Here is an 18,274-nt window from a genome sequence, read left to right on the forward strand (position 1 = left end):
AGAGACAGAATACATATATTTTTCCAGTATCTTTTTTTATTGTTCTGTGTAGTGTATATTAAAATAAAAAAATATAATATGTAATATACATTTTTAAAATCTAAACACAACTAAACATGACATTAAATCAATAACAAACCATTTAACTCTACAATAAACCGTAAGAGTGGTTTGACAGAAGTAATCTGGAGTCAGGACACATTTGAGTTATCTTAAATCAGTTACTCCAACAGTTCCTTCCTTTGCAGACTCAGTATTGTGAGATGACGTCCAGGTTAGCGAGGTGCCTCATGGTTGGCCTGCCGTGAGGACAGTTCCATGGATGCTCGATCTCCCCCATGTGAACCACGAGCTTCTTCATCTCATTAACACTCAGAGCAGTGCCGATCATCACCTGATGAGCAGAAAATGTATCAAAAAGCATTTTTAAAATAATGTTATGCAATTTCCCTATAATGACATTTTTAAAAGATCTTAGATAACTACAAATTACCAGCATTACTAACAGGGTGTATCATACCATATAGTTTATGTATATAGCTTTCCAAATCAAGCTTCCTCAAAGATGAATATCATTTCTGAGTCCAAAAAAACGTAATATCACGATGGGCAAAACAATCTAGAAATCGAGACTTCAAAAGTGGACTTTAGAAACCAATAAGTGGCCACGTCCATCCTTTATATACAGTCAATGCTGCAGTCTATGACTATCCAGTCAAAACTTGAGCGAGCACTTAAAAACAACATCACAGTGATATAAACTCACAGATTTCCGACAAGCTCTGGAGGCGAACATCTGCCTGACTCTGGATGGTCGACACATAACCCCTGGACTGTCGCTCAGCATGAAGATCAGTTCTTCGATGTCTGATGGACCGAATGTCCAGTTTTTACTGGTGGGCAGTGAGACCAACTTCACTCTCTCCATCACCTGAGCTGCAGTCCCCAAAAAATAAACAACAAATATAAGCTTCATATTTGTAACTGTCAAAATAATCAGATCACTTTTAACCCCTGGTGCAAATTGTATTACCGTCCTCATCAATCAGAAATTCAAAGCCATTGCTCCTGAAAATCTCGATGTTCTCTATGAGTACGTTCTCACTGACTGCAGTGAGGTGAAGTTTTTGTGGGCTGCAAACGGAAAAAAATAAATAAATAAAAACATACTCGGATTGCCATTGGAAACATTCCAAACACGGTTTTACTCAGTGATTTACACTCTTACACAATGAGCTTCTGCCCTTGGAGTACGGTGTGCTGCTGTAGCATCTCAAAGTTGTACTTCTCATCTGTGGCATGCTGGTCAATCATGAAAAGGTCCGACTTGAGTTTTGTGATAATGAAGCCCAGGTTAAACTGACCGATGATCTCCATTTCTTTAAACATTTCTTTACTGAAGGGATTAAAAACATTTTTCTTTTAATTATTTGTTTGAAAATTGCACACCGACAGTTAAGTCCATACCTCTAAAATCTACCTGATCTCCTTCTTGAGCTCTTCTTCTGCACTCTGGTTTTCTCCTGGATTGATCTTGGCTCTGAAGCGTCTGTACAGCAGCTCTTCCCCGGCCCGTTGTTTCTGCTGGTCATGTAACCTCCTCATCTTCTTTGCAAGCTCTGCTAAAGAGAACTGAAGATGCACAGTCCTCCTCTGCAGGCAGACTGGAGCATCCACTGTCAAGGGAGGTTTCTCACCAGCATTTGAAAAAGTGCTGGATTCTTCTTCTGAAGGGAAATGTGGATAGTCTTTCCTGGCCCTCTTGGCCTCTGGGCTGACAGCAGAGTCCTCATAAGGAGTGCATGCTTCAGTCTCTAACTCTGGATCTTCGGGAACAGTGTGAATGTTGCCTGATGTCTCTTTAAAAGTTTCATTATTAACACTCGTTCTGTCCACTTTTGGAGGACTGGACTCCAGGTCAGAACACTGAATATCGGGTTTTGCTTCAGCTGTGTTACAACTGGACCCAGCACTGTCTTTTTGAGAATCAGTGTCCTCGCAGGACATCACTTGGTACCTAAACCCATCTAGCACCGACTTCCCTGCCGACGAGCATTTATCCAGCTGTCTTGTGTATTTTAATGGAGATTTTAAACTTGAGTTGCAGGAAGTTTTTACAGGATCCTTAAAAAAAGACTGCAGGGTTTTCTGTGTTGTGCCACTGCTGGAAGCTTTTTCCTTACTCGACTTCCCAGAACTGGAACTGTAATGACTTGAAAAAGCAGCTTTTAGGCCAGCCAGATTCAGGGATGACTTTGGGCTCAGAATAACAGATTCGGTGTCCTCCTCACGTTCTGCCTTGTTCTCGTTAGACAAGACAGTTCGGCAAGGTTCAGATGTTGATGTTGCATCTATGAAGAAGCACAGAAACAAAATGAAACTTTTAAGAACAGCTAATAAAAATACCATTCATTGGAAAAGGGATAATTAAATACTGAACACAAAAAGTGCTGATTTGATTAAACCTGGCAGGGTCCATATGCCTATGATATCCCATGAAGTAACTGTACATTATTGTCTTGGTAGGACATTTCTGAAAATAATATATGAATCCATGCTTCATTTGATAATACTTTGTAATACTTTATGGACTTCTCCCATAAAGTAAACAGATTTTGTAAAAAGATTCTACACGTGGCCATGCATTATTAGAAGATAAATACTATGTAGCTCTCATGCTCCCACACTTAATTAACTCATAACCATGGCGTTATTTCCTCCTTCCCTTACATTACTAACCAGTGAGCGCAAGGACAAATATTCCTAAAACCTCTCAGTGTTGCTATTTTACCGTATTATTAATGTAAAGATATGAGGGTCTACATGTAAAGGTGTATTCTTACTGGTGCTGGGTGCAGGTGTATAGTTCAGGCTGATCTTATTGACTCCACCCTCATACATGGCGATGAGAGAGGTCTTTAGAATAGCCAACAGGAGTTTCTCCTCCTGAAGGAAAATCTGTCGCTTGTCCGGGGTTACATTCACATCCACACACTCTGAAAACACAACGCACATGCACTCAGGGAAATCAAACGGGTTCCATAAATTACATCAGCTTGATTAATCCCCATTTTCTCACCTGAAGCAACAGCTACGTTCAAGGCAACAAATGGATACTGATGTCTGTTGTACATGTGATACACTTCGTTTACGAGTTTGGTCACCTGCAGGGTGGGAATAACCAGAGGTCAGGCAGGAATGATGAATTCTGACACCTCCTCATAAAGCCACTCAGCAGGAATTACCTTCAGGGGGTCACAAGGCCGACTGTTAATGAAAAAGAACTGCCTGTCTGTGGTGCTTCTCCCAACACCGTGGTCACCTTGAGACACAAAACCTGTGATCCTGTCAAAAGCAAACAAAATAATAATAATTACAAAAAAGAAAATAATAACAAGAATTGTGCAAAAAGGTCTTCCTATAAAACACTCACGAGAAAAGCTGTTTGGGTAGATCTGCACCCTTGAGTCCATATTCTTCAATAACATTTTCAGTGGGAGAAACTTGCTGGAAAGGTAGAAGACTCTGCAGCTGCAAGATGTACAGCCAGCACATAATCACAGAAAAAAAATAAATATGAAATAAAACATTTAGCAAGCACATGAACCGCTTTTTGACAAGCCTCTTTTATGAAGTATCAGGCCAGTGGCTTTGTTGTTATTAGCAACAGCATATTAACCTGCTTTGGTCCAAATATGGCTCCAATGTTGTCTCTCATACTTTGGCTGCCAGTAGTGCTGAGGACTGTGCTGCGCTTTCCCTGCCCATTTTGGTTGGAGCAGGTAATGCGCACTCCTGTAGAAATGATACAGTAGGACTGCAGCACATGTATCATTTTGGCATACTCCTAAAAACACAGAACAAGATAATAGCCGTTATTAAGGTCTGTTGACATTGTTGATCTAATTTGTTACTTTAAAGTTAAACTTGGCATAGAAAATACCCACTCCTGCCGCCGCCTCTCATCTAGGACAACTCCAGAGTAGAACAAAGCCCAGGAAACTGGCTCTGGAGCCCGAGTTGTATGTTGAGGCGAACCAGCCCATCTCTGAGAGATGTGACCTACCACAAGCTAGTTTTGAAAGCCACGGATCAACACACCAGGACCTTGTCCCTGATCACCGCTCACCGCACTGGGACTGGCTCACGGGTGGAACCCTGGTAACCCTGAGTTTTAACCCTTGATTTTTTTTTGGACTTCATAGGGGTTGTTAGAATCGCTCTTTGTCTGGCTCCTCACCCAGGACCAATTTGCCTTGGGAGACCCTACCAGGGACAAACTGCCCCTGACAACATAACTCCTGGGATCACCGGAACGCACAAACCCCTCCACCGCGATAAGGTGGCGATTCACAGAGGGGGCACCTGAAGCCCACTTTTGGAAAACTCAGTGAAGAAAGGCAATGAAAGAGATGACTGAATGCCCAACCTTCTTAATATTGCGTTGAAACTCCTTGTGTCGAACAGGCAGGGTTGAAAAGAGCTGCTGCAGGCTGACCGTGGTGCCCTGTTGCCGAGGATGAGGGGTCTTCTGCACTAGGTGGCCTTTGTGGTCAAAAACCAACTTTGTGCCCACCTGGCTGGACTCGTGGCAGGTAATGACACTTAAGTCACTACAATAAGGAGCAAGAGCAAATTTTAGCTGGCAAATAATTTAGTTTTATATCTAAAATTACCGCAGAACTTGAAATACTTTACCTCAGAGCACATAAAGAGCTCAGGGCTTCACCTCTGAAGCCAAATGTTTCCACGTGGATGAGGTCAGAGAAATCCCTCAGCTTTGATGTGTGATGCTTCAGTGCTGTGGAACACACAGATGATTTCTTCTTAACAAACAAGCACAGGCAGATATTTTCTAATTACACAGATACAAAGGTGACACTTACTCAGTCCTTCAAAGTTGGCCTCCTCAACACCTTTGCCATTGTCTGCCACCTCCACTTGTTCAGCTCCACTCTCCTTCAGCTTGACATCTGCAGCATGCAAACATGTGATACATTAAACTATATCCAACAATGCAAAACAGCATTATTAGGCAAACAGGGGACTCTATCGAAAAATACTTTGGGTAAATATTTAATTACCAATGTTGGTGGCTCCTGCATCAATGCTATTCTCCACCAGCTCTTTGACAGCAGTGGCCAAAGTCAGCACCACCTGTCCTGAGCAAATCTGATGCACCGAGTGCTTATCAATAGCTCTGATGGCCCCGGCAGGTTCAGAGCTGCAGCAAAGAAAAGCAATGTTGAATTCCAGTGTACAAGGTAACAAACGTTTAAAAAACACAAACATATCCATATGAACAAATGCTCTCGCTAGCTTACCATGCATCAGACATCTTCGAAGAGTGGAGTGACTTGAGAGTTTAAATTTGTTTTTTCTGTAAAACACCGAATAGTTAGTCCCTGCCGTCCCTTCTGTCAAATAGTATCATTGGCACTGCTTGCCAGTACATCCACTACCCGACACCATACTGTAAACACAAACCTAAAGCAAGTCCCGCGCGAACTGCGCAGATTGTTCGCGAGCGTCATGTGTGCGCAGAACAGCGCAGCTTCCTATTAAAAGCAGCAAAACAGTAATATAATGAGTGCGTAAGAACACAGCCTCAAAAATAAATGCAATAGTAGCAAAAAAAGTAAAATAAATGGCACTGTTAGAGCAAGTATTTTCAAAGCTGTTGCCTAAAGCTTAGTATTATTTCATCACCAAACCGACTCCGTGACGTGTCAGGGCGAATGTGCAATTATCCAGTTTTTAAAAACGAAAAGACGACTTTTTAACTACAGGGACAACCTCAGTGTCTTGACTTTTTAGTTTCATATTTTTCAAATGCGCTTATGTTAATTTTACTTTAAGTTTTTTTAAAATTAAATTTTATTTTACAAAAACATAGATTAAATAGAATAAATAAGTTAACCTTTTGGCTTAATACGCATATTGTCAGACGGTCCCTGTAAGGCTGGGGAACGCAAAACATGGCTGTCCATTGACATGGTGAACCTTATGGCATTTTTCATACAGCTTTTCGGACTTTTCTGCCGTTGTACATTTTCACAAACTGGGATTTAACGTAGAGTTTGACTCATCTCATTGCAGACATGGGACAGCTTTTTTATTTTTATTTTTTATCGGGCAGCGTGGTGAATTAAGGGTTTTATTTTGCCATGTCATCGTTATTTCCCGTACTAAAATGTACAGCTCACCGTCCGACAACGGACTCGTGCAGTCGGAGGAATGTTCTGGCAGCAGCGGCCTTTTGCTTCGGCATAACCGTAAACCCAGCTGGAGGCAGGAGGCAGACAGTATCGTTAGCCTGCTAAACTTGGCGACTGAAGAGGACGACGAAGTCCAGTTTGACAGTAAGCAGATTTTCGTTGCTGTGTTTTACAACTGCTAAACTCAAAGGTTTTGTTTACACCGGTGTCAACCAAACGTCCGTGACGGTTGTCCACATTGATTGAGTGAAATGTGAGTTTTGGAGTTGTCGAAAGTCCACACCTGCATTTTTACTTACGTAATATAGCAGGGGCGTAGCTAAGAAGTTAAGAGTCCGTGTGACAAGCCATCCTCTGAGAGACCGTTTATTTTAACTGCATGAACAATTTTAAGGATCAGCTTTAGTCTTCAGCCTCAGCCTCCAGTCATGATATCGTGCACAGTACCCTCCAATAAGTATTAATTGAATATGGTGCTTGCAAGCATATTCAATCTTTTCACCTTTGCAAAACCCATTTGAGCTGGGTATGCATTAAAATGTTAACTTAAAAAGCAATCTCATTAGTTGGATGACGTATTGTAGTATCCATTGTTTGAGTTTCCTTTTACTTGAAGCAAACAAAGTAGCATGAATTAGTACAGACATTAAAAAAAAATACAAACACTCCCTTTATTGTGGATAGCTGGTACCCAGCCAGATCCACTTATACTTAAGTATAGTGGCAGCTGTCCTGTTTAAGGCATGTTTAGAGTGAAATTAATTCTGTTAAATGCTACCATTTACCTCAGTGATTGTATTAGATTTAGGATTTGAAATAAACTTCAGTGAATGTGGCCAAAAGAAGAAGCTACCTTAGCTTTATAACTTTTGCTGATTTTGATTGCATGTAAGCTTCCTCTACTTTTGCTGTCTTCATCCTGCACTCTCTCCTTCTCACCCTCTCTATCCTCCTCCCTCAGGCTTTGTGCTGTCACCAAAATGTAAATGTGACAGTGAAACAGAATGTACAACAACAACAACAACAATAAAAGCAGGATTTACATCATTTTATGATAGTATTCTAATTGAATATAGGCTTCCACTGCCCGTTGATAGCTAACATCCTTCTGGCTTGCTCTGGAGTGCTGTTGTGCTGTAAACAAATAATGAAGCCCAATTCGAGCAGAATGGGAATAAAATAAACTACACTGGCTCCTTTGCTGGCATAAAGCGATATGGCAGTAGACTTATGGACAGCTAATAATCTTTAGCACTCTAGCCTACATCAGCTAAGGTTTGTGTTGCTATTTAGAGAATTTGGTGATGAAAATTAGGGGTGCTTGTCCCCCCACCAGAAAGGCTCCAAACCCTTTGAAATACACTCGTATATATTTGTGTGTTTGAGGTCTCATTTATGTTTTGGGTTTTGAGGTATGTGCGGCTGAAATGCATGACTGAATTAAAGCAACCATACTTATTTATGCATGGCCTATCCCTTTAGTTCTTAGTGTCACAGAGAGAAATAATAGTCTTTACATGTGAATTTACTCCATAGAGCCTTCAAATAAAGTGAGTCACAAAGAGGCAGGTCTAGCCTGACCTTCCTCCTTTACATAAACAGGATTTAAAATACACCTGGTTAATGTTTGCTTCACACGTCAGGCCCTCCCTGTGTACGAATTCTGCAATATTATAAAATGAGAGTGACGACGGAGACCATGCAAAGACCCCTACATGCACATCTTCTCCTAAGCTCAGTCATTTTGTGCGATAGGTGGAGGGGGGCCTGTGTCCACTGGATATGGCAGATAAGCGTTACTGTTGTGCACACCCCCTTATGCATTAACAAGATGAGCAAATTTTTTCTTGAAGTTGAATCATTAGTGTAGCTCTGAGGCCTTAATATTGCACCGAAAGGGTTTTCACACAGAAGAATGGATATAGGAGAAAGAAACATTGTAGAAATTATAGCAAAAGTTATTGAAGAAGGTAAGACAGCTGTGTCAGAAATCTACTCTGTGAACTTTACAGAACAGTCAGCTGCTTTCACAAGTGCTTATTTGATCTCATTTTCAGTGTTTTTCTTTCTTTTTGTCCTATGTTTAGCTTCAGACACAGATGATAACTTTGAGGTGTTGATGGCTGGTAGGCATTATCCGTCAATCCAAGAGTTTGCCTCAGCCATCCCCAACCACCTTCTCCTCGGGTCTTTGCTCGAGCACCTGTGCTTTGTTTACGAGAGCAATCCAGCTCGCTCACGCATGCTGTTTAAAGGTAGCCATCGAGATCCTATACTAAGAACTGACATTTAGTTAGAAGAGAAATCCAAATACAGTTCATGTTTAGCATTTGGTTCATGTGTCACATAGGTTTAAGTATTTTATTGCTCCTCTCACAGTCATAGGTCAGCGTTTAGCTGCCATGAATCTCCTTTCACCTCTGGCAATAAGTGATGAATTCAGCACCGTCAGACTCCAGCATAACCGGGCCTTCACTGAGCTGCTTAATGCTGCCAGCTCCTCACTCTACCCTCAGGTAAGTGGATCTGTTGCCAGCACCTACACTGCGTGCTTGGAGTCAGTATGTTAGTTTTAATCAACATTTTTGAGCAAATTCTGTACTTTGATAAACCTTCTTTGCCGCCTGCTGTGTCAAAGAGTGATCATTGTGATTATCCTCGTCTTGGTTTGCAGGGCCTCGGAACAAACGCACACAATCCTTCTCTAAGGTAAATTGTATTTGGATTTTTTTCTGATACATGTGTTCAAAAGCATATTTCAGTACATTTTTAAGGAAGCCTGTTTGTGCCTTAAGAAGACCTAAGGAGGGACTGTTTCAAGCGCAGACATCACGGTATCTCAGTGAGTTCGAAGAAATCTGTAGACTTGGGAAAGGATCATATGGAAACGTATTTAAGGTATATATAATTTTTGTGACATTCTGTAAGAAACTCTTCTAAACTTTTCATTTTTCCTCACAATTTCATTGTACATGTACAATGACAAGAAAGGTCTATTCTGTTCTAAAACTGGATTTGAGTTAAATCATTGTGTTATCGTTGATAGGTTATGAACAAATTGGATGGACAGTATTATGCGATGAAGAAAATTCTCATCAAAAAAGTTTCAAAGGAAGACTGTATGAAGGTAAGCCTTCTGAGCTGTGCTCATTAGAACACTTATGTAACTTAAATACGGAGATATGAAGTACCCGCTTTAACTTGTTTTGCTTGCTGTAGGTCCTTAGGGAGGTCAAAATGTTGTCCAGCTTGCAGCATGTAAATGTTGTGGGCTATCACACCGCGTGGATGGAACATGTCCAGCCTGCAGCATGTGAGTATTTCAACTCTGTCCTGCACATGTTTGCTTGGAAGAAATGCATGATGGGACCGCTGATGGAGACTTTGTGTGTAAACTGTCTTTGTTGCAGATCCTGAGTCAAACTTGCCTGCACTAGAATCTGCTGGACGACAGGACAGGTAGGCAGTGTGATTATTATCCGTTTTGGCTTTGTGATTTATTAGGTTGTTGATAATTACAGTGTTACTATTATTCTCATTTATGGGCTCAAATTTTCGTTTTGAGGGTGTGCTAGAATAGATTTGCAGGCGTTAATCTTCAGATGGTACACAGATACAGCATTACTTCTCACCTTATGTGTGCAATGCTGTTTGTTTGCTCCCTTCCTGAATCCCTAATGTGTTCCGACTGGTCAGTTGACACGATATTTCCACAGTATAACGGTTTAACGTTTTCCTAACAACAAAGGATTCCTGGTTTTGATCCTAGGAGGAGACACAAATGCCATGGGCGGGTGTGCTAAATTAGATGCTGAGCTACCCATTGTAACCCTTTAGGGACTAGCCAAAAGTAACTTTTTGTCAGTGTTTACTAAAAAGACAACAATTTAAAATAAGCAGAAAGGTTTCCTCTTGCTTCTAATGTCCTCTCTGTGCAGTTTTTATACAATTTTTAAAAAACCTAACAAAACAAAAAAACAGCACTTATGTAATCTTTAGCTGATTATATTAATAGTTATTTTTTCAGACCACATTACTGTTATATTAAGGGTTTTAGTTATGAGCAGCAAATTGGCACATGATTTGGAACATGGCTTCTGGTTTAAATTTATCTCAGTGAGCCGAGTTTGTTTGACTGTTTCATTTTTATGTTGTCTGTGAACAGAAACAGAAAAATCTACCTGTATAAATGAGAACAGATTTATTGGGAATATTGCTTGACTAAAATTTTGTTACCGGTAGTGTGAACAAAGGCATATGGGAGAGAAGCAAACATAATGTTAACCATATTACTGTCACACTTTCCTCCTCTTGTTGGAACGTTGCCATCTGGATTTAGTTGACTCAGGTGCTTAAAGTAGCTACCAAGTAGGCATCTTGCCAATGTGTTACATAGTAGCATAGGTAACAGAAGAAAAGACTGGATTACAAACCAGATATTTGAGGCAGTTCAGTAGCATTGTTTTGTGTGCGAGTAAATAACTCCATTTGTGGCCTATGTAAATGTTTTACAAGTATAGGCTATACAAATTATGAACGACATTATTAAACTCCCTGGGAAAATGTCATTTTTTTCATTATTTCACAAGTGTTGTTAAACAGAGAAATTGTCCCACCATGGTGTCTCTCTCTGTGGGGATTGTGTTCTTTATAATGTGTGCCTCTCCCTTCTTTCTTGAAACATAATCAGCATCTCTGAGGTTGTCCTTAGCATACTTCAGTCTGACTTGAAGGTGTCTCTAAGTTTTTCTTGGGCTGCAACCTCACAGTCCATTCCTGTGTATGGCTCTATTGGATTACTTCTTGAAGTCTACCATTCCCGACATGGCTAAGTCATTCATTGGTGTCTTGGCAGTTGTTTTGGGGTCTTTAGACACGTCTCCCTCTAGTTTTCTTTCCACAGTCTTTGAGATCTTTCACTTTCTACCTCTACCAGGCTCGTTCTTTACTGTGTGACTCTCCTTATATTTCTTGGTGATGCTTTTCACTCCAGTTCTTGACGCTTGAAAATGCTGTGATAATTTTGTATAGCCATCTCCTTATTGGTAAGCATCAACAATTCTTTTCTCAAGTCTAAACTGATTTTATTTGTCTTTGGCATAATGCTTTCTCATGTGACAGCTAAAACTCTTGCTGAAGTTTTAACTGTGTAAATTAGAAGATAACCCTTAGATTTAACTTGATTTTACAAGCTTTGAGTATTACAGAGTTACATCATTGCACAGCAATGGTTTGTGCTATGGCTCAATAAAAAGGTCAGTTTTTCAGGAGTCTGATAATGTTGTTTTCTTTTTCTTTTTTTCTGAAAGAAATCTGGATTTTTCTAAATGGTTTTCTTGGGAACACACACATTATGTATGTTTATCCTAGAAACCCTATGTTGATTTCTTTATGTACTAGGTTTCTGACTTGTTGTGTTTAAAAGCATTTGGGAAAATTTTGACAAAACTAATAATTTTCTCCTGCTTTTGTAAAATTACCTTGAAGTGGAACACTTTGGATGAATTGCTGACTTCAATTCAGAGCACAAGTAACATTATTCTTGATTATGTGTAGAAATACCATTAAAGGTGGGCTATTTATTGCAGGTCTTGGCATAAAGTCTGTGTGACTAGTGAACAGTGTTGGTCAAGTTACTTGAAAAAAGTAATCAGTAACTAATTACTGATTACTTCCCCAAAAAAGTAATCCCGTTATTTTACTGATTACTTATTTTCAAAAGTAATTAATTACTTAGTTACTTAGTTACTTTTTAAAAACACGATTTACAACCTGAATAGGTGATAAAGCGATAGATCTTTCAGCCCAATTCTACTTTTTCTACATAATCCATCATACAAAATGTAATCAAATGGAAAAGTCCCTTTTTAAAACTTGTTTTATTAGTTTTAATCTTTTAACTTTATGCATCAAGCAAAAATGTAATTATATGCAACATTCACTGACTGGAAGAAATTTGTTTAATATTTAAACCTATTTTCTGCACATTCCAGCACATAAACTTATTTTCTTTTGTGTTTACACTCAGTCTTTCAAATAGATGCAAGTAAAACACAGCAGAAAATAAATAAAGTCAAAGACTAGCGGTCCTTTTGCTCTATTTTCACCTGTAAAGCAGGAGCAGGGTACGCGGAGGTTTACCCTGGTGCAGGTGTGCCGCAGCGGTCAGTGGAAGGATACGGCAGTTTCTCTGTGAATTTCCCATTACGTGGTAGCGCACTCGGAGCTTGCTTGGAAGTTTAGGGGTTTTTTTTTCGCTGTAAAAAGAAGTTTTCTTCCCACGCACAACGGACACTAATGTTTTTGTCACTTTTTATGGAATCAAACTTAAAGTAAGGTCAGTACTTCCACGCTTTAAACGCTGCACGCTCATACTCTCTCCAGTACTCGATATATGATCCACTGTTGATCTGCACACAGCTGTTGTCACGAACGTCGCACTTGCTTACGTCACTGTCATGAGACATTCTCGCAAAAAAAATCACGGTTTTAGTAACGCAGTAACGCAGCGTTCCTACGGGAAAGTAACGGTAATCTAATTACCGTTTTTGCAATAGTAATCCCTTACTTTACTCGTTACTCGAAAAAAGTAATCGGATTACAGTAACGCGTTACTGCCCATCTCTGCTAGTGAATGACTAGATATCTCGAGGCATGTACAGGCAGCACTAGTAATTAGTTTGTGAACTTGCACTAAGTCTGTCTCGACTCTTTCATTTACAGCCTTGATGAAAGTGGGGAGAAGAACAGCAGCAGTTCCTCTATAGTTTTTCAGAGCCACAGTCAAACACCCGCAGAGACTGCTTCAAGTGCCAAAGTACCTCAGAGAGACACGCAGCCTATAAAAGCCTTAGTTCCCACCCAGGAGGGACAGGTGGTGTGTCCCAAGACGATGCGTCGCATCCCAGAGAACTATGTCCCTTGCGTTTTTCTGGGACAGCAAGGTCCCATTAAGGCCTCCAAGTGTCCTGCCATGGGTTGGGACGCTTCAGCAGTTTTGGATGAGGAGTCCAGTAGGAGTAGCATGGAACTAAACAACAACTCCTGCATTGACAAGGAGTGTCATCAGTGGACTGAGAAGCGTCCAACGAGGCCTTCTAAAGAGGTAGGTGATTTTAAAAAAAAACAAAACAAAAAAAAAAAAAAACACCAAACTTTCTTGGATTTAAAAAAGCTAATTAAACTAATTTCAGATACTGAGGTAAGTGTATGTAGAAGTCATAAGTTCAGGCTTCAGACTGATCTAAATTATAATATTTATAATTATTTTATTTTTATAATTTTTCACAGTTTTCACACGGATGTCAGTGAGATTGAATATCAGTAATATGATCATCTCCAGCACACTGCTCTCGAACAGTGCATTCCAATCAGAGAATAAACTGAAAGGGTATACCTAGTTTAAGATAATTTTATATAGGCTTGCAAAGCAATGCTAGTAAAGCCCATAAATTATAATAAATAATAGACATGAAGGTGGAAATGAGCAATAGGAGTTTTTTCTTTTTCTTTATTGCAAAAAAAGAAAAGCAGAGGATGTAATTTTTCTGTTATGGCATATCTGCAGGTGCACTTCCACCTGATGCTTTATATCCAGATGCAACTATGTGAGCGCTCCCTAAAAGACTGGATCTCTGAGAGGAACGCCAAGCCCAAAGAGGAACAAATCTCAAGATGTAATTGCTCAGTTATACATCCATGTTTATTTCAGATTACTTACAGCCCAGAGCTTCATGTTGCTTATAATATATGCAGATAATATTTTTAGGGGTATTCTGAGATAGAAAATCTTTTTGGGGGAAGGGAATAAATAGATGTATTTTCTGTTTTCAGGTCCTTATGCCTGTGTTGATACTGAACACACGCTCAGACTGCTAAGACACATACTTGAAGGTGTGGAGTACATTCACTCCAATGGAATCATGCACAGGGACCTGAAGGTATGATTTCTCTTTTCTTTCTTTCATCCACACCTCTGTTATTTTAAGGTTAGTCAGCGGTTTGATGCAAACGTTTAAAGTCAGGTGGAGTTTGAACTGGTGTCAGGTTGGAGTAATATGAAATTATTATTTTACATATTCCTGTTCACTGTCTGTCACAAAGGAGATGTTGTGTACATTCTCCCAATGGTTGAAGATAAATTCGTACAGCTTGTCAGGAAGGATTTTCCTCGTTTCTTCTTTCTTGCCTCTGACATGTGTTAGATAAATGTCACTCTTACAAATATCCTGAAGTCTCCTTGGCTGTCGAGTTAGGTTCATGAGGTAGTCTCTCTGTTTAAAGAAACATGGTTTTGTCAAGGTTAAGGGCAGGTGGCCTTTTTGGTTGTAGACAGTAAGCGGTGAGGTCAGGCTGAGGAGCTTCACTAGCAGAGAAACATTTCTCACATTAGGCATGTTGTTCAGGAAAAGGTACAGACAGTTCTCCCCTGCTTTGCTTAGCTTATAGATGCTAGCTCCGTAGCTCAGCAGCAGGTCTACGAGCTCCTCGTTTCCCATGCTACATGCCTCGTGTAAAGGTGTCATGCCAGCGTTGTTCACTGCATTGGGCTCCGCGCCTTGTTCGAGCAGCTCAGTGATGCTGCTAATGGCGTCTTCTGGGGTTTTAGTGGTCTTTGTAGCCATTGCCACAGCAGCGAGGTGTAGAGGGGTGTTCCCAGTGTGCTGCACTCCCTATTAAAAAGAATAATACAGACTTGTTGAAGGACACAAGATATTTCAACAGTGTTGAGAGCAGAAAGGTTAAAGAAAAACTGAATCACATGCTGCCATTGTGCATCTTTACAAACTTGATCCATGCTTTTGGATGGGAAGGGGCTTTTTATAACCACAGCATATATAATTGAGTGAGTATGTAATTAAGATTGTAAGTAAATATTTAATTAATGATAAGTTGGTGTTGACAGTTATAATTAACTTTTCCTATGTCTTATTATCCATAAAGCACAGTTGATAAAAAAACAACAACAACAAACAAACATAATACTGAATATCAAATTCTCAAACAATACAAACCATGTTAACATTTGCGCCATGCCTGAGCAGACTGGCAATAATATTCTTATGCAGTATCCCAGCAGCCATATGCAGAGGTGCCATCCCACTGCCATCCACAGCATTAACATCAGCACCATAGCGCGCCAGTATTTGGACAGCAGATAGTGCTCTGTAGCGTACTGATATGTGAAGAGCTGTCTGGTGGCCTTTTCTCTCCACCTACAGATGAACCACAATTTAACCAGTATTTATCTTAAAGCAGAATTTACTTCCACAGACTTATTACAGTATGCTGACTTTGACGTTGTTGGTAGCCCTTTTGCACGTTGAACATCAAAGTTAGGAGATTGTAAGAAGCAGCTAGACATCTATTTGCCTACATGGAAAACTCACCTTAGCATTGATGTTTACACCATGGTCACAGAGGAGCCTCAAACAGGCCTCTGCCTTTGTACACACACCGATCACTTTAGTCTGGAACTTGGAATCTGGTTTTTGGGACGTATTCAGGATGCTTGGCCAACCAATTATCACCAAGTGCAGCGGGGTTCGACCAAGCATATCTCTGTGACAGAGGTAAAGGTGAAGACATGGAGAACAGAAGACTTTTAACAGAAAGTACATTATTTTTCTTGTTCTCAACCCCCTATAAAATAATTGTATGATGATCAAATGCTTCAGGAAGTATTAGGTGATTCTACCTGAGTTAGATGTCAGGTTTTAGTGCTTACATCCATACCTCAATTCAGTGTCTGCTCCTGCAGACAGAAGGCTCTGCATGCTTTGGATTTTTCTGTAAGAGGCAGCCAGGTGAAGGGGAAGAATAGCAAAGCCCTACCGGGAAAAACGAGTGAAGAAGAAATGGAATAATCATAAATTTAAGTTTCTTGTTTGCCTATAAACAGTTGACATTTATTTGCTATCAAAGTTGTTTTCTTTCTTTGTTTCTGTGAAGTGAGACTTGCTTGCAAGCATATAAAGATCCTTGCAGTATTTTATAAGATGGTAGCATTGTTGCATTTACCTTGCAGAAGGCTTCTTTATATACTTTGCCTTGTGGCTCAATGAGGAAATTGCTCCCATGTTTCTCAATCAAGTCTTCAATGCGTTGCAAGTCCTCTTCCATGACTGCTGTGTAATATTCATTGCTGTGAATTTTGCTAATGCTACCTCTCTTATCCAAACACTCCTTGTGCTCCTCCAGCATGGTCAAGTGCTGCAAATTCACTGATGTTTTTCATAGAAAGACATCAGGAAGCGATACTTTACGGAAGGGAAGTCGAAAGCTACTTCTGTTTTCTGTGGTTGGTGTTTTTCTAACTTTGATGTGCAGCCTTCCTGTCTGAACTGATAACTTGTTGCTGCACTCGGGGCCAATTTTGGGGGCTTGCTGCATCCGTTCCTGCAACTAACTGTGTTTGCATCACATAGTTACCTTTTATTTACCTGTACTTAAAGTTAAATCTTGATGACTGTGGGGGGATGAAATTGAAAAACAATTGACCATGTTTGGTTACCTTCGATTTTATTTTCATATTTTTACTTTCTCCTTTTTATTTTTCCATTTTAAGTTATCTTTAGCTAGACTGAGCAAGTGCCCCAGTTGTCTAGCAATCTCATAAATCAGTAAGTTCAGGGAAATAAATGGGGAGAAAATGTAGGTGAAGTCACTACAAATAACGTAAATAAAAAAATGAATACAATTGAAAAGTAATGGAAAAAACAAAATACAGTATAAATAGTCCCATTATTAAAAATATGCTTTCTATTGCATTTAATTGCTTATTTATATATTCTTTTTGTTCACTGGGACAGACTGGATTTATTATTCAATGTATTTTCCCATCAGAGCCTTTATGTGGAAAAAAATTTAAGAAAAAATATTGCACATTTTATGTAAAGTTAGATTCTCTCAAATCATAAGAATGTTTAGTTTTTGTCTTTATTGTATTGCAGATTTCACATAAAAGAATCTGTGTCCTTAGTGACATATTATGGAACTTAATTATAACCTTTTTTTTTTTCTCCCCACAGCCAAGGAACATTTTTCTTCACGGCCATGATTGTCATGTTCGGATTGGGGACTTTGGTTTGGCCTGCAGGGACATCATAGCGGATGGACTCAAAAGCAACACTTCTCCTTACAGCGGTAAGAATTTACCCACATAACACGGCATGTTTCAGAACCACCAGTAGATGGCAGCGTTTGCTATTTAATGACATTGCTGGTGTTTTCAAGATTGCAGCCATACTTCAGGTGTTGGCACATTTGTGTATGCTGCACCAGAACAACTGAAGGGCTCCAATTATAATTCAAAGGTAATGGACCGCCTTACTTATTAATAATTCATGTTTTCTTTTCATGTAAAAATCATTCTGAAGTTTTAGCAATTTATGATTAGAAATGGTAACATTTTATTAGAATTAATTATTTTTTTCTGTTGTCTTTTAACAACTGTGCTGAACATGAATCTTCATTTGCTGCTCACTCAGTCTGACATGTACAGCATCGGAGTGCTGGCTCTCGAGCTATTCCAGCCTTTTGGTACCGAAATGGAGCGGGTCCGGACACTTGGGGACCTGAGGGAAGGGAAAATCCCTGACTCGTTCTGCCACAGATGGCCAGTTCTGACAAAATACATCATGAATCTCACAGATAAAGAACCCAGTGTTCGTCCCACAGCCAGCCAGCTTCTACAGAGTGAACTCTTCTGCAGTAAAGACAAGGTATGGTGAAATTAAAAGACTATTTCTTTCTTTATTTAAGGAAACAAAGTAAATAAAAGTTACTCATGTAAAGAGTGGATTATGTCTTACTGTTTGAAGTTGTTGAGGTTTTTGTTTTCATAATAATTCCAATCCAGTTTTAAGAATATTCCTCACCCTCAGGTGATCCACGGTTTGCAGAGGAGGGTTGAAGAGCAGGAAGAAGAGATCATGCAGCTGAGGAGACGGATCACTCAGCTCCAGACTTCACAACTCACAGTTAATTTCTCAGAGCTGGAAAACACCTGAGCCTTTTGAAGAAAAAAAAAAAAAGTTGCTAGCTTAGTGCAAATT

The 18,274-nt window shown here is 39.8% G+C and overlaps 3 protein-coding genes across 10 annotated transcripts; 1 reads left to right on the plus strand and 2 right to left on the minus strand.

Moving 5' to 3' along the window:
• Positions 1 to 16: 16 nt before the first annotated feature.
• On the minus strand, positions 17 to 6,652 carry pms2 (PMS1 homolog 2, mismatch repair system component). 3 transcript variants are annotated; one of them, XM_040023227.1, is made up of 16 exons: positions 6,518 to 6,652; positions 5,325 to 5,380; positions 5,085 to 5,224; positions 4,887 to 4,973; positions 4,699 to 4,801; positions 4,430 to 4,613; positions 3,680 to 3,847; positions 3,434 to 3,531; positions 3,246 to 3,345; positions 3,080 to 3,164; positions 2,844 to 2,996; positions 1,481 to 2,351; positions 1,229 to 1,396; positions 1,034 to 1,134; positions 767 to 936; positions 17 to 394 (listed from the first exon to the last, which is right to left on the minus strand). In XM_040023227.1, the coding sequence occupies exons 2-16, from the start codon at positions 5,336 to 5,338 to the stop codon at positions 251 to 253; spliced, it is 2,586 nt and encodes an 861-aa protein (XP_039879161.1). In that variant the 5' UTR covers positions 5,339 to 5,380; positions 6,518 to 6,652; the 3' UTR covers positions 17 to 250. The 3 variants fall into 3 exon arrangements, with proteins under 3 accessions (XP_039879161.1, XP_039879159.1, XP_039879160.1); XM_040023225.1 differs by lacking the exon at positions 6,518 to 6,652 and adding an exon at positions 6,207 to 6,319; XM_040023226.1 differs by lacking the exon at positions 6,518 to 6,652 and adding an exon at positions 5,488 to 5,564.
• eif2ak1 (eukaryotic translation initiation factor 2-alpha kinase 1) lies at positions 5,590 to 18,266 on the plus strand. Of its 5 annotated transcripts, none has more exons than XM_040023228.1 (15): positions 5,590 to 6,362; positions 8,306 to 8,473; positions 8,598 to 8,734; positions 8,857 to 8,927; positions 9,014 to 9,116; positions 9,265 to 9,345; positions 9,438 to 9,531; positions 9,629 to 9,677; positions 12,942 to 13,323; positions 13,786 to 13,894; positions 14,052 to 14,158; positions 17,249 to 17,363; positions 17,454 to 17,533; positions 17,708 to 17,941; positions 18,104 to 18,266. In XM_040023228.1, exons 1-15 carry the CDS (start codon positions 6,194 to 6,196, stop codon positions 18,227 to 18,229), a joined length of 2,025 nt encoding a protein of 674 aa, XP_039879162.1. In that variant the 5' UTR covers positions 5,590 to 6,193; the 3' UTR covers positions 18,230 to 18,266. The 5 variants fall into 5 exon arrangements, with proteins under 5 accessions (XP_039879162.1, XP_039879163.1, XP_039879164.1 ...); XM_040023229.1 differs by having other exon boundaries at positions 9,017 to 9,116; XM_040023230.1 differs by having other exon boundaries at positions 8,893 to 8,927.
• LOC120728383 (ankyrin repeat domain-containing protein 61-like) lies at positions 13,903 to 17,253 on the minus strand. 2 transcript variants are annotated; one of them, XM_040023234.1, is made up of 6 exons: positions 16,239 to 17,253; positions 15,954 to 16,048; positions 15,608 to 15,779; positions 15,233 to 15,433; positions 14,606 to 14,890; positions 13,903 to 14,491 (listed from the first exon to the last, which is right to left on the minus strand). In XM_040023234.1, the coding sequence occupies exons 1-6, from the start codon at positions 16,419 to 16,421 to the stop codon at positions 14,285 to 14,287; spliced, it is 1,143 nt and encodes a 380-aa protein (XP_039879168.1). In that variant the 5' UTR covers positions 16,422 to 17,253; the 3' UTR covers positions 13,903 to 14,284. The 2 variants fall into 2 exon arrangements, with proteins under 2 accessions (XP_039879168.1, XP_039879167.1); XM_040023233.1 differs by having other exon boundaries at positions 13,903 to 14,890.
• Positions 18,267 to 18,274: the final 8 nt, after the last annotated feature.

Source organism: Simochromis diagramma, unplaced genomic scaffold (genome assembly GCF_900408965.1).
Source record: "Simochromis diagramma unplaced genomic scaffold, fSimDia1.1 OVJJ01000208.1, whole genome shotgun sequence".
NCBI classification, from domain to species: domain Eukaryota; kingdom Metazoa; phylum Chordata; class Actinopteri; order Cichliformes; family Cichlidae; genus Simochromis; species Simochromis diagramma.